At 51.2% G+C, this 14,667-nt stretch overlaps 1 protein-coding gene across 1 annotated transcript in view; it reads right to left on the bottom strand.

Annotated features, from left to right (window-relative positions):
- LOC121837599 overlaps positions 1–14,667 on the bottom strand; it is a 39,794-nt gene that overhangs the window by 3,316 nt on the left and 21,811 nt on the right. The window contains exons 9-10 of the mRNA XM_042293252.1: positions 10,992–11,131; positions 1,494–1,630 (exon numbers count right to left, since the gene is read on the bottom strand). Of these exons, the coding sequence (XP_042149186.1) occupies positions 1,494–1,630; positions 10,992–11,131 (277 nt within the window). The remainder of the gene's footprint in view (positions 1–1,493; positions 1,631–10,991; positions 11,132–14,667) is intronic.

Raw genomic sequence — 14,667 nt, 5'->3', positions numbered from 1 at the left:
GCTTTTGGAAATTATTTTTTTTTACTTCACAAATACTTCGTTCCTAAGCTTTGAATCTTGAGGACAATGTCCAGGCATCGTTTTCAATCGTTTCGGGCAATAAAAAAATAATTTTGACCCGTCAGTAATACAAAAAAAAAAAAAAATGTTTGCGTAAAATTTATTTTGCGACACGCGTGTCGCTACCAGACTGATTTAAAAAAAGAAATTCTTTTCAGGGGTTCTTTTTGGCTCGTTGACACGCTTGCATTTGACTACGAATGACTGAGACAAGACTGCTTTTAATCCTCTTATGGCGGCATAGGACTGGCTGTGCAGTAAAGGCCCGTTCACACACGTGCAACCGAGTAGGACCGAAAGAGACCAGACCGGTTTTTAAGCCTCTTACTACGTCTTAGAACCAGCTCCGCAGCAGCGCACCCAGTCCTAAGACGTCGCAAGAGGCTTAAAAACCGGTCTTGTCCCTCTCGGTCGTACTCGGATGCAAGAGTGTGAACGATGCTCAAAGCGCGATCCAAACGAACGCGTTTTTGTGCGGGGGTGGGCCGTGCGCTTCCCGGAAATTGCGTATTTCGTGACGTCGCGCTGATTCCATGCACCTTCCGGGTGCGCATAAGAGAGTTGGATGATTTCAACTTTTTCATAACGCGCAGGAAAACGCGCTGTGACGTAGTAGGGTGCTCCTCTCCCATACCCTTTCCCGGCCAATGGGTGAAGGCGTTTCTTCGCCGTCTGGCGCACATATGCTGGCCGCTCGCCCGAAAGCACTCCGTCCTCACCAACGCGCATGCTTGGGACTCAGAATGCTCACCGGAAACAGCAAGAACGTCACAAAATACGCAATATCCGGGAAGCGCACGAGCTACGTGCGCACAAAAACACGTTGGTTTGGATCGCGCTTAATGCAGCCGGTGGTAAGCAGTCACTAGAGACTCAAAACACCGGTCTTGACTAGGTCGGTCTTAGTCAAATGTGAGTATGTGAAGAGGCTTTAGTCTTTCCCGTCGTAACCAGAGGTAGGTATGTGAACGCCTTAAAACCACTTTCTGCGATAGTCTATTTATGGTCATAAACTATATTATATGTAGTCCCTAAGCATCCTAAGAAAGCAAACATTACATTCATGTGTGACCGATGTTTCAATTACAATCGGTAACAAAGATCGATTGCCTCGGAATACTCTCGTTGAGACTTGAAGGCGCAGTCGCTAGAGGAAGGACAGGGTTCTGCCCTTCCTCAAGCCTCGTCCAACGGCGACCTCTGGTGTCTCGATCTTTGATACCAATTTTAGTAAAAATATCGGCCAAGCATGATTTAATGTTTTTTTTTTTATTTTTTAAGATTCTTAAAGCCCGTAGATTAAATTATTAGCATAAACAGCATATTGCAGTAAGTGGATTAGTGCCCCTCCTCTTCTTTTTTTTTAACGTTGTCTGCCAGAAAACTACTTTGTCTAGAAAGAAGAGGGGGGAGTTCTGAAAGAGGAAACCCACCTTATCTTCGATGCCGCATCGAAGACCTTGTATTGCTGGAGTTGTATACAATGTTTGCTGCAGAGTGTTGTACTCCAAGCAGCAGGTTAACTCGCAGTCGTACACTGGATAGAAGCGGTGCGTCCCAGTGAGCTCTTCTCGCTGGATATACAGAAGGAAACACGCGAGAAGTCACATTACACGACTCGCTTTAATGCAGTGAGAACAGAACACGTGAAGAGGGCCTTTAATCGCTATAAACATATTTCCACAAACTCGATCATGATTACAAAGACTAGGGAGTACCCAAATGTATCTTCCATAACCCACGAACTTCTTTTTTTCTTCTTCTAAATTTAGCGGAGAAATTGAATTAGTTTATTTGTCACAGGACGTCTACCCCTCTCTCCGCATTGAGCCAGGAAACCGGATTGGTGTTTAGGTCATGTGACGTTGATTGGCACGCTAAATTTGGCGAGGAAATGTGATTAATTTATTGGTCGATCGCGTGACATCAGGTCACGTGACGTGAATTTCTAAATTGAGCGGGAAAACTTGATTGGTGTAGAGGAGACGTGCTGTCAAGTCCCGACGTCGATTCCCCCGCTGAATTTAACAGGAAAACTGAATCGTGTAACGTTCTCAGCGTGTCGATCGTTCGTGACGATTTTCTCGTAGAAAAAACCCATAAAACGAATTTCTTATTAAAAAGAGGCCGCGAAATCTAAATACTTGAATCCAACATCGGAAGTGACTTAGACAAAGTAGATCGAGTGCGCTGAGAGTGTATGAAAGGCATCACGTTAAACAGAATCCAGATTAAAAAAAAAAAAAAAATCCGATCAGCGTCTGATATGAAATTCGTGGATTGATTGATTGATTTAAACATATCTGAAGCACTGTTGCTGTTCTCAGCATCAGTCTGACGTAATCAACAGCCAGTTGCAAGGCCGTTGAGAGCGAAGTCTGATTCACACGTTTGCGGTTGAATGTGATTGACTGCGCCCTGCCGATACCATCTACACACGCGGGCACTCGTGTGATTGCTCCAAGTAGCTCCGGACTTCTGTGGTTTCAGTTTCAGCTTCAGTTTCTGGCGTAAAAGGGGCGCATTTGCTACTGTTCATCTTTTCGTATGAGAAACCCTGTTGAGGGTGCTGAACCGCGATTACCAAGCATGCAGACATGTCCGCGTCTTTCCCTACGCCCCTTTCTAAATACAAGTCGACGCTTCGACTGGAGCAATCGGACCGACTTATACCCTTGCTACACGGGCATCCTTAATTGCAGTTAGGCTAAGCCCCAGTTCGCCCACAATGCCTGCGGACAACATTTTGTGGCTATGCAGCCACAAAATGTTGTCCGCAGGCATTGTCGATTTGAGTTGAGTTGAGTCAAGTCGAGTTGAGTCGAGTCAAGGCGCGTTGAGGCGAGTCAAGTCCAGTGAAGTCGAGGCGAGTCGAGTCGAATGAGTCGAGTCGAGCAAGTCGAGGCAAGTCGAGTCGAATGAGTCGAATCGAGTCGAGGAAAGTCCAGGCGAGTCGAGGCCAGGCGAGTCGAGGCCAGTCGAGTCGAGGAGAGTCAAGGCGAGTCGAGTCGAGTTAGTCGAGTTGAGTCGATTGGAGGCAAGGCGAGTCAAGGCGTGTCAGGTTGAGTCGAGTCGAGTGAGTCGACTCAAGGCAAGTCGAGGCGAGTCGAGGTGAGTCGAGGGACGTTTAGGCGAGTCGAGGCGAGTCGAGTTGAGTCGAGTTGAGTCGAGTCGAGTGAGTCGGGCCGAGGCAAGTCGAGGTGAGTCGAGGTGAGTCGAGGGACGTTTAGGCGAGTCGAGTTGAGTCGAGTCGAGTTGAGTCGAGTCGAGTGAGTCGGGCCGAGGCAAGTCGAGGTGAGTCGAGGGAAGTTTAGGCGAGTCGAGGCGAGTCGAGTTGAGTCGAGTCGAGTGAGTCGGGCCGAGGCAAGTCGAGGTGAGTCGAGGTGAGTCGAGGGAAGTTTAGGCGAGTCGAGGCGAGTCGAGTTGAGTCGAGTCGAGTGAGTCGGGCCGAGGCAAGTCGAGGTGAGTCGAGGGAAGTTTAGGCGAGTCGAAGTGAGTCGAGTTGAGTCGAGGCGAGTGAGTCGGGCCGAGGCAAGTCGAGGTGAGTCGAGGGAAGTTTAGGCGAGTCGAGGCGAGTCAAGTTGAGTCGAGACGAGTCAAGTGAGTCGGGCCGAGGCAAGTCGAGGTGAGTCGAGGTGAGTCGAGGGAAGTTTAGGCGAGTCGAGGCGAGTCGAGTTGAGTCGAGTCGAGTAAGTCGGGCCGAGGCAAGTCGAGGTGAGTCGAGGTGAGTCGAGGGAAATTTAGGCGAGTCGAGGCGAGTCGAGTTGAGTCGAGTCGAGTCGAGTGAGTCGGGCTGAGGCAAGTCGAGGTGAGTCGAGGGAAGTTTAGGCGAGTCGAGGCGAGTCGAGTTGAGTCGAGTCGAGTGAGTCGGGCCGAGACAAGTCGAGGTGAGTCGAGGTGAGTCGAGGGAAGTTTAGGCGAGTCGAGGCGAGTCGAGGCGAGTCGAGTCGAGTGAGTCGGGCCGAGGCAAGTCGAGGTGAGTCGAGGTGAGTCGAGGGAAGTTTAGGCGAGTCGAGGCGAGGCAAGTTGAGTCGAGTCGAGTCGAGTGAATCGGGCCGAAACAAGTCGAGGTGAGTCGAGAGAAGTTTAGGCGAGTCGAGGCGAGTCGAGTTGAGTCGAGTCGAGTGAGTCGGGCCGAGGCAAGTCGAGGTGAGTCGAGGTGAGTCGAGGGAAGTTTAGGCGAGTCGAGGCGAGTCGAGTTGAGTCGAGTCGAGTCGAGTGAATCGGGCCGAAACAAGTCGAGGTGTGTTGAGGGAAGTTTAGGCGAGTCGAGGCGAGGCGAGTTGAGTCGAGTCGAGTCAAGTGAGTCGGGCCGAGGCAAGTCGAGGTGAGTCGAGGTGAGTTGAGGGAAGTTGAGGCGAGTCGAGGCGAGTCGAGTCGAGTGAGTCGGGCCGAGGCAAATCGAGGTGAGTCGAGGTGAGTCGAGGGAAGTTTAGGCGAGTCGAGGCGAGTCGAGTTGAGTCGAGTCGAGTGAATCGGGCCGAAACAAGTCGAGGTGAGTCGAGGGAAGTTTAGGCGAGTCGAGGCGAGGCGAGTTGAGTCGAGTCGAGTCAAGTGAGTCGGGCCGAGGCAAGTCGAGGTGAGTCGAGGTGAGTCGAGGGAAGTTTAGGCGAGTCGAGGCGAGTCGAGTTGAGTCGAGTCGAGTAAGTCGGGCCGAGGCAAGTCGAGGTGAGTCGAGGGAAATTTAGGCGAGTCGAGGCGAGTCGAGTTGAGTCGAGTCGAGTCGAGTGAGTCGGGCTGAGGCAAGTCGAGGTGAGTCGAGGGAAGTTAGGCGAGTCGAGGCGAGTCGAGTTGAGTCGAGTCGAGTGAGTCGGGCCGAGGCAAGTCGAGGTGAGTCGAGGTGAGTCGAGGGAAGTTTAGGCGAGTCGAGGCGAGTCGAGTTGAGTCGAGTCGAGTCGAGTGAATCGGGCCGAAACAAGTCGAGGTGAGTCGAGGGAAGTTTAGGCGAGTGGAGGCGAGTCGAGTTGAGTCGAGTCGAGTGAGTCGGGCCGAGGCAAGTCGAGGTGAGTCGAGGTGAGTTGAGGGAAGTTTAGGCGAGTCGAGGCGAGTCGAGGCGAGTCGAGTCGAGTGAGTCGGGCCGAGGCAAGTCGAGGTGAGTCGAGGTGAGTCGAGGGAAGTTTAGGCGAGTCGAGGCGAGTCGAGTTGAGTCGAGTCGAGTCGAGTCGAGTGAGTCGGACCGAGGCAAGTCGAGGTGAGTCGAGGTGAGTCAAGGGAAGTTTAGGCGAGTCGAGGCGAGTCGAGTTGAGTCGAGTCGAGTGAGTCGGGCTGAGGCAAGTCGAGGTGAGTCGAGGTGAGTCGAGGGAAGTTTAGGCGAGTCGAGGCGAGTCGAGTCGAGTGAGCCGGGCCGAGGCAAGTCGAGGTGAGTCGAGGTGAGTCGAGGGAAGTTTAGGCGAGTCGAGGCGAGTCGAGTTGAGTCGAGTCGAGTGAGTCGGGCCGAGGCAAGTCGAAGTGAGTCGAGGTGAGTCGAGGGAAATTTAGGCGAGTCGAGGCGAGTCGAGTTGAGTCGAGTCGAGTGAGTCGGGCCGAGGCAAATCGAGGTGAGTCGAGGTGAGTCGAGGGAAGTTTAGGCGAGTGGAGGCGAGTCGAGTTGAGTCGAGTCGAGTGAGTCGGGCCGAGGCAAGTCGAGGTGAGTCGAGGGAAGTTTAGGCGAGTCGAGGCGAGTCGAGTCGAGTGAGTCGGGCCGAGGCAAGTCGAGGTGAGTCGAGGGAAATTTAGGCGAGTCGAGCTGAATCGAGTCGAGTCGAGTCGAGTGAGTCGGGCCGAGGCAAGTCGAGGTGAGTCGAGGGAAGTTTAGGCGAGTCGAGGCGAGTCGAGTCGAGTGAGTCGGGCCGAGGCAAGTCGAGGTGAGTCGAGGGAAGTTTAGGCGAGTCGAGGCGAGTCGAGGCGAGTCGAGTCGAGTGAGTCGGGCCGAGGCAAGTCGAGGTGAGTCGAGGTGAGTCGAGGGAAGTTTAGGCGAGTCGAGGCGAGTCGAGTTGAGTCGAGTCGAGTGAGTCGGGCCGAGGCAAGTCGAGGTGAGTCGAGGTGAGTCGAGGTGAGTCGAGGTGAGTCGAGGGAAGTTTAGGCGAGTCGAAGTGAGTCGAGTTGAGTCGAGGCGAGTGAGTCGGGCCGAGGCAAGTCGAGATGAGTCGAGGGAAGTTTAGGCGAGTCGAGGCGAGTCGGGTTGAGTCGAGTCGAGTGAGTCGGGCCGAGGCAAGTCGAGGTGAGTCGAGGTGAGTTGCGGGAAGTTTAGGCGAGTCGAGGCGAGTCGAGTCGAGTCGAGTCGAGTGAGTCGGGCCGAGGCAAGTGGAGGTGAGTCGAGGGAAGTTTAGGCAAATCGGGGCGAGTCGAGTTGAGTCGAGTGAGTCGGGCCGAGGCAAGTCGAGGTGAGTCGAGGTGAGTCGAGGGAAGTTTAGGCGAGTCGAGTCGAGTCGAGTGAGTCGGGCCGAGGCAAGTCGAGGTGAGTCGAGGTGAGTCGAGGGAAGTTTAGGCGAGTCGAGGCGAGTCGAGTTGAGTCGAGTCGAGTCGAGTGAATCGGGCCGAAACAAGTCGAGGTGAGTCGAGGGAAGTTTAGGCGAGTCGAAGCGAGGCGAGTTGAGTCGAGTCGAGTCAAGTGAGTCGGGCCGAGGCAAGTCGAGGTGAGTCGAGGTGAGTTGGGGGAAGTTGAGGCGAGTCGAGGCGAGTCGAGTCGAGTGAGTCGGGCCGAGGCAAGTCGAGGTGAGTCGAGGTGAGTCGAGGGAAGTTTAGGCGAGTCGAGGCGAGTCGAGTTGAGTCGAGTCGAGTGAATCGGGCCGAAACAAGTCGAGGTGAGTCGAGGGAAGTTTAGGCGAGTCGAGGCGAGGCGAGTTGAGTCGAGTCGAGTCAAGTGAGTCGGGCCGAGGCAAGTCGAGGTGAGTCGAGGTGAGTCGAGGGAAGTTTAGGCGAGTCGAGGCGAGTCGAGTCGAGTAAGTCGGGCCGAGGCAAGTCGAGGTGAGTCGAGGGAAATTTAGGCGAGTCGAGGCGAGTCGAGTTGAGTCGAGTCGAGTCGAGTGAGTCGGGCTGAGGCAAGTCGAGGTGAGTCGAGGGAAGTTAGGCGAGTCGAGGCGAGTCGAGTTGAGTCGAGTCGAGTGAGTCGGGCCGAGGCAAGTCGAGGTGAGTCGAGGTGAGTCGAGGGAAGTTTAGGCGAGTCGAGGCGAGTCGAGTTGAGTCGAGTCGAGTCGAGTGAATCGGGCCGAAACAAGTCGAGGTGAGTCGAGGGAAGTTTAGGCGAGTGGAGGCGAGTCGAGTTGAGTCGAGTCGAGTGAGTCGGGCCGAGGCAAGTCGAGGTGAGTTGAGGGAAGTTTAGGCGAGTCGAGGCGAGTCGAGTCGAGTGAGTCGGGCCGAGGCAAGTCGAGGTGAGTCGAGGTGAGTCGAGGGAAGTTTAGGCGAGTCGAGGCGAGTCGAGTTGAGTCGAGTCGAGTCGAGTCGAGTGAGTCAGACCGAGGCAAGTCGAGGTGAGTCGAGGTGAGTCAAGGGAAGTTTAGGCGAGTCGAGGCGAGTCGAGTTGAGTCGAGTCGAGTGAGTCGGGCTGAGGCAAGTCGAGGTGAGTCGAGGTGAGTCGAGGGAAGTTTAGGCGAGTCGAGGCGAGTCGAGTCGAGTGAGCCGGGCCGAGGCAAGTCGAGGTGAGTCGAGGTGAGTCGAGGGAAGTCGAGGGAAGTTTAGGCGAGTCGAGGCGAGTCGAGTTGAGTCGAGTCGAGTGAGTCGGGCCGAGGCAAGTCGAAGTGAGTCGAGGTGAGTCGAGGGAAATTTAGGCGAGTCGAGGCGAGTCGAGTTGAGTCGAGTCGAGTGAGTCGGGCCGAGGCAAATCGAGGTGAGTCGAGGTGAGTCGAGGGAAGTTTAGGCGAGTGGAGGCGAGTCGAGTTGAGTCGAGTCGAGTGAGTCGGGCCGAGGCAAGTCGAGGTGAGTCGAGGGAAGTTTAGGCGAGTCGAGGCGAGTCGAGTCGAGTGAGTCGGGCCGAGGCAAGTCGAGGTGAGTCGAGGGAAATTTAGGCGAGTCGAGCTGAATCGAGTCGAGTCGAGTCGAGTGAGTCGGGCCGAGGCAAGTCGAGGTGAGTCGAGGGAAGTTTAGGCGAGTCGAGGCGAGTCGAGTCGAGTGAGTCGGGCCGAGGCAAGTCGAGGTGAGTCGAGGTGAGTCGAGGGAAGTTTAGGCGAGTCGAGGCGAGTCGAGTTGAGTCGAGTCGAGTAAGTCGGGCCGAGGCAAGTCGAGGTGAGTCGAGGTGAGTCGAGGGAAGTTTAGGCGAGTCGAAGTGAGTCGAGTTGAGTCGAGGCGAGTGAGTCGGGCCGAGGCAAGTCGAGATGAGTCGAGGGAAGTTTAGGCGAGTCGAGGCGAGTCGGGTTGAGTCGAGTCGAGTGAGTCGGGCCGAGGCAAGTCGAGGTGAGTCGAGGTGAGTTGCGGGAAGTTTAGGCGAGTCGAGGCGAGTCGAGTCGAGTCGAGTCGAGTGAGTCGGGCCGAGGCAAGTGGAGGTGAGTCGAGGGAAGTTTAGGCAAATCGGGGCGAGTCGAGTTGAGTCGAGTGAGTCGGGCCGAGGCAAGTCGAGGTGAGTCGAGGTGAGTCGAGGGAAGTTTAGGCGAGTCGAGTCGAGTCGAGTGAGTCGGGCCGAGGCAAGTTGAGGTGAGTCGAGGTGAGTCGAGGGAAGTTTAGGCGAGTCGAGTTGAGTCGAGTCGAGTGAGTTGGGCCGCGGCAAGTCGAGGAGAGTCGAGGTGAGTCGAGGGAAATTTAGGCGAATCTAGGCGAGTCGAGTTGAGTCGAGTCGAGGCGAAGCGATAGAGTCGAGTCGCGACTCGACTAATGTCAAGTCAAGGTGCAAGAACTCGACGCCTCCTTTTGGAGTCGCTCAGTGGGAGACGCTGCAAGACGCGCTATCAGCGATGCGAAAGCAAGCTACTCGGCGATGCGTGGATCCACAAGTGATGACGACTGGTGGGCCTTGTCTTCTAAGTGGTATTGAATCTGTGCCCGCTTTTACGCGCAACTACGACCAGAGAAAAAGCTGAAAGGGGTTTGAAAATTAATTTTGGACCGAGATAAATTATTTCACGTATAGACTACTAATCGCGCTTCCTTTAGCGAGCCAAATGAAATGGGCTAAAAAGTAAAAACCTGGCTTTCGGTACGAAAATTAAAAAAGATGTAGCAGACTATTTCTTATGTCTTTTGTTTCGAAAGCTTGCCGCCTTATTACTGGGATACATCCGCGGTACCCAAAGCACGTCGTCTTATGCACCAGCGACACACATCGGGCACGAGCACTGCGCTCGTCAACAATCAACCCGTCGACGAATTTCTGAATTCACGTTCGTGGCCAATGAGTGACATGACAGAACTTATCATCACTTGGGAATGAGAAGTTCTGTGGTGTGCTTAAAAAGCATGGTGGAAGCTTGGAGCCAACGCCTCCGGTGCCCAAGCACGTCGCAACCGCGTGATTTCTCATTTTTCTTCTGAGTTGAAGCGGAAAGCTAAGGAGGAATTAGTTGAAAAATCATCTCATGGCCCCTTTAAAGCCCCTTAATCAAATTCGTGCTTCAAAAACGCAGCAATAAGCTTAAAAAGAAATTGCACCCTGTTGTTATCTACCACGTAGCACTGGAACGCTTTCAATCTGCTGTATGTTAATCATCATTGTTTCACCGTGTGCTTTAAATAGTTTTGACACCAATATACGAGACCATTGCTCAAAGAGAGTTCGTAGATTTCTTCTCGTAATTCCTGCAAACCTCCAGTATGGTTTATGGTGCGAAATATGGACATCACACGCGTCGAAGTTGGCAGATAGAGTCCACTCTTCGCCTTAGTGGCAAGCGGCGCCATCAAATGGCTCCTCAATATGCGGCTAACCTCGCAGACCCGGTTTTCCATGCTTCCTATGTGATTGAAACATGCTTGTTTTTAAAGTGTTTTTTGGGGTGCGCAACGCCTTGTAGAACTTAGCACTTGAGCTACCCCTATTGGTTAGACACTTTTTGGTATTGAAGCTTTAGTTCGTGCCCCAGTGGCGGCAATAACAGTTTTATAAGGGAAGTGAGTCGTATAGATCTATGGTGCGGAGTTGAAGTCATGCCTTTGAAAGGGCTAGTCAGTGACTTCAGACACCCCCCCCCCCTCCCCCCCCCCCGAAAAAAGACGCGCGCCCGCATGAGACACTTTTTTTTTTCTCTAAGTTTCAATTCATTTTATTTTGTTCATTTGACTTAGGGGAGGCTTTACATAAGAAAAAAAAAGCGGGGGGGGGGGGGGGGGGGAGGGGGTGCAAAATTGAACTATAAACGATACAATGAAAATGAACACTAAATTATTCTTCCAACAATACATACATGATGGTAAATGGTGTGAAGAGTGGCAGTGAGTGCCGTGACTACGCAATGGAGGCGCTGTCGTCGGCTAAGGCTACTCGAACGCGCGCCACGAGGACTCTATCTGGTCGAGCGTGTCGCAGCGTTTGCTGTGCCGTGCGCCCTCACCTAATTATGTTACAGCGGCAGTTGTTAGGGCCCATCCCCACGTAAACGAAGGTACCCCGCTAAATTTGGCGGGAAATTAATGTGATGTGACATGGCGTCTACCTGTCTGAACGCATCACGTTTAGGCATTCAAGTTACCCGCTAGAGGAAAAACAATACGTCACGTGACCTATGCACCAAGTCAGTTTCCCCGCTAGATTTGGCGGGAAAACACATCCTACGACCTTGCTTCCGCTGTCTAAACGCATCTCGTCGTTTGATCGTCGCGCAATTTTATATCGTACACTGTGGTCTGGTCATAGGCAGATCGATGCGTCCCAGCGCCACCCCCTTGATGGCGCCAGTGACTGAGCGCAGTCTTTCGAAGCGGTTTGAAGCGAGCAAACACTCGATGACATTCGTACCCAAATGTGTGAACCATGCCCCTGATGGCAGCCATATATGGAACTAAAAGTGGACAGCAAAAGTAAGACAGACTTACGAAACAGTGTTCGATCTCCGGTTTGTAGGGATATATTGATTTACAGAGTTCCGACAAATCGACGACGTCGCCAGGCAAACTCGTGACTTGGGGAACCTCCTGTCCTCTTGGTCGAAAGCAGTCTGGGGGCACGCGGCTTTGAAACAAAGTAAAAATAAGTGTCAACGTAAACGTAAATGGCTGCGCACTGAAGCTGACTTGGTAGAAGTGCAATGCCTACTTTTTTAAAGTGTTAAGATTAACGCCGGAATTTGGAGAAAACCCGACCCCGCCGGGTTTTGAAGAAAACCCGGCGCTGTCTTTCGTTTGTCAGTTGTCGCGTGCGACCCTCCCATTGGTCCGAAGCGTGACGTGGGCAGGCGTCCACCTCTCCCTTTCTCCCCTGCGCTGACAAACTGACAGACACCGCCGGGTTTTCGTCAAAAGGAGCCCTTTTATTTTAGGGGCGAAGCTCCTTAGGGTCTAGCCCTGTCCGTCCGGCGTCCGTGCTCACACCAATTGCCATCCGACCTGTCATCTCCAAAAAAAAAAAAAAAAGAAAAAAATGTTTGCGCAGTCGACAGGACTCAAACCTGTGCGGGGAGACCCCAATGGATTTCTAGTCCATTGCCTTAACCACTCGGCCATGACTGCGGGACGATTAGGGGGCTATGAGATGTTGTAGTAACTCAAAAGCTGGGGATGTCACGGATGAAACGAGCAATAAAAAATCAGCACAATCAGCACTACCTATGAACAAAATCAGTGTGATCAGCACCACCAGAGCTTCGCCCCAATCAACATCATTTTTGGCAAAGTCACGCGCAGAGCTGGCATGGAGCCAGGGGGGAGGAGGCGCCACACAACACCTGCTAGATAACAGCCGTAGCGCTGAATGAGATGGCTTAATCAGAGGAGGCCAACACTGGACACATAGTGGAAAGGAGTGCTGAGTCAGCGCTCGGCTTCGAGTCAAGGTTGAGCCGAACGCTGACGCAATCGTTGCGTTCAATCTGTGCCCAACGTTGGCCATCTCTGGTAACGGCATCTCATTCAGCACTATGGTTTTGGTGCAAAGGAGGCGTTGCGCCGCGGCGCGGTGAAATGCGGGCGTGCTGAGTTGCCGCTCCGCTGTCGCCGGTTGTTCTTCGCTCTGAGTTTCCGTGGTAGCGCTACATGGGCTGTGATGTGTGTGTAGTTAAAACGATGGATGCTGTTTATTCCACGAGTGGAATGGATCTGGGTCTCTTACGAGTGATATGGATGACCGTATCCAAGGGCGTTGACGTAATTTGAAATGCAAAGTTCAAAAAAGGGGGGCGAAAAAAATTACAGGAAGATCCATCGGAGGATTCATGGGGAATCCGTTAGCGTAACCCTTGGGAAACGCCACAACCGTCTCCCTTTGGGAAACGCTAACACTGTCCCCATAACGAGGCCAGAAAGAGGCAGCAAAACGTAAAGGCCCATACAAAAATGTCCTATGGTCGGCTATAGAAAATTCTTTGTATGGTCGGCTTTAGCTATTTGGCCCAATTAGCTAAAGAAGTTTCTATGGCTGTCTTTAGCATTTCTTATGGTCGCCTTTATGGGGCTCTTTAGCTTTGTCTATGGCCCTATCGCTGTCCAGCCATAGCGCTCTTTAGCTTTTCTAATGGTTGGCTAAAGACTCCTCTATGGCTTATCCTATGGCTCTCTTTAGCCAGCACACTCTAAAAAAATTTACTTCAAGTTCCCCAAACTTGTGAACGCTACATGGTAGATATACATACATATCTGAACACACAGAGTACACACAACACAAGCAGAACACTACCCCACAGAACAGCAACAACGCAGCAACACCGGACTGCCATTTATACATTCAGTACGAACGTATGCTATGTTCGCACTAGCTGTATATATAGCAGTCTAATTTTTGAATCCGACTTTCCCGGTGACCCATCATTTGTCTCAAAAACACGGAGAGGCGGAGCAAATATTACTCGTACTTAATACATTATTTGAATGGTCTCTTGGAATAGCCCCCATCTCTTAATTCGACACCCTGAAAAAAGCAAATGTAGATCATTAGGCTAATTAACTAAAATTTATTGATTATCTTTTTAATAAGTTTGATGAATCACGTTGACAATGCAGTGATGACATGCAGTACACTGGTGCTGAAGATTGCAATCAAGCTATTGCTTGGTTGCAGTGTTCGGCGCCATTGTAATTTATTTTCACTTTTGGGGGTAATAAATAATTTTAATTGTGGCACAAATATTTTAATGGCTTCTTCAAACAAACGATATTACTAATTTTCACGACTCGTTGCAACAGCAGAGAACATATCTTGGGTCATGGTTTGTCACCTCCATTACAAAAATTTAGTATTGATTTAATTTTCTAACGTGGAGTGTTTTTACTAAAAAGTAAGCGCCGGTAGTGATTTTCTATAGGCGTGGAAAGAAAATGTATTGGTTCTTGGCCTTTAGACTCGGGGCCATAAATTTTTCTATAGACGAGTAAAGACCAATAATTGGTTTCCAGTATTTAAACTCGGGGCCAAAGGATTTTTTATAGGCGGGTAAAAAACATTTCTTGGTTCGCTGTCTTTAGAAATGGGGCCATATAACATTCTATAGGCGTCTAAAGCAATTTTATTGGTTCCCAGTCTTTAGACTCTGGGCCATAAAATTTTCTATAGAGGGTTAAAGACAATTTATTGGTTCCCAGTCTTTAGACTTGTGTCCATAGAATTATCTATAAGCGGGTAAAGAAAATGTATTGGTTCCCAGTCTTTAGACACAGGGCCATAGATTCTTCTATAGCTGGCTGTAGCTGTCTTTATGGATTTCTATGGCCGACCATAGAGGGCCATAGGGGGTGATAAACAGCCATATAAATTTCCATAGACAACCATAGACCATTTTTGTATGGGGGAAGCAAAAGAGAAAGCCCCCCCCCCCCCAAAAAAAAAAAAAAAAAAAAAAAAAATGAAGGGGTTACCGTAAGCGTTTCCCAAACAGGGACGTGTGTGGCGTTTCCCAGTTTCATGAGAACGCATTCCCGAAGAATCCACTAATGGATCTTCCTGTCATTTCCCTCTCTGTCTCTCGAGAATCTGTTAAGGGACGACGACCAGACTCGAGATTCTTTAAGGCAGAAGATCCTCCTCACCCTCGGGGAGGAGGAAACAGGCAACGGTGGACAAGGAGAAGGGGGAGAGGGGGAAGCGGGAGAAAAGTGGAAAGCGCGAACTGGTCGTCGGTCTTTAACCAAGAACGATCAAGCAGTATCTACACTGAAAGAACTGCATGTTCAGTTCAATAATTTTTCCTTTAATGGTTGTATTTTGAATTGAGCAAGAATTCAGATAACTCGAATAAAGTATGCCCACTTTCTGAGGTCAAGTTTAATAGGATAGGTAGCGTATCCTTCGTTTGCCAACGCAGTTTATCACACCGAATTCTTTCGCAATCGAATTCGTATCCTTGTTCGCAGTTCCCTTGCGCTGAGGATTACATGTGTGCAATAAGAAAATCAAACATTTGGTTTGTAGAAACATGATGGAAAACTCTCTCGGCTCAAGTTAGCATTTACAAAATGTGCCCGCTTCTCTCTCAATATATATATATATATATATATATATATAGATATATAGATAGATAGGTAGTCCGAAAAAAATAAACAACGCGCTGACGTACCCTC

This window comes from Ixodes scapularis, unplaced genomic scaffold (assembly GCF_016920785.2).
Source record: "Ixodes scapularis isolate PalLabHiFi unplaced genomic scaffold, ASM1692078v2 PGA_scaffold4__175_contigs__length_147842914, whole genome shotgun sequence".
Taxonomy (NCBI): domain Eukaryota; kingdom Metazoa; phylum Arthropoda; class Arachnida; order Ixodida; family Ixodidae; genus Ixodes; species Ixodes scapularis.
The sequence above is the reverse complement of the archived record's forward strand: the minus strand, read 5'-3'. Positions and strand labels throughout refer to the sequence as shown.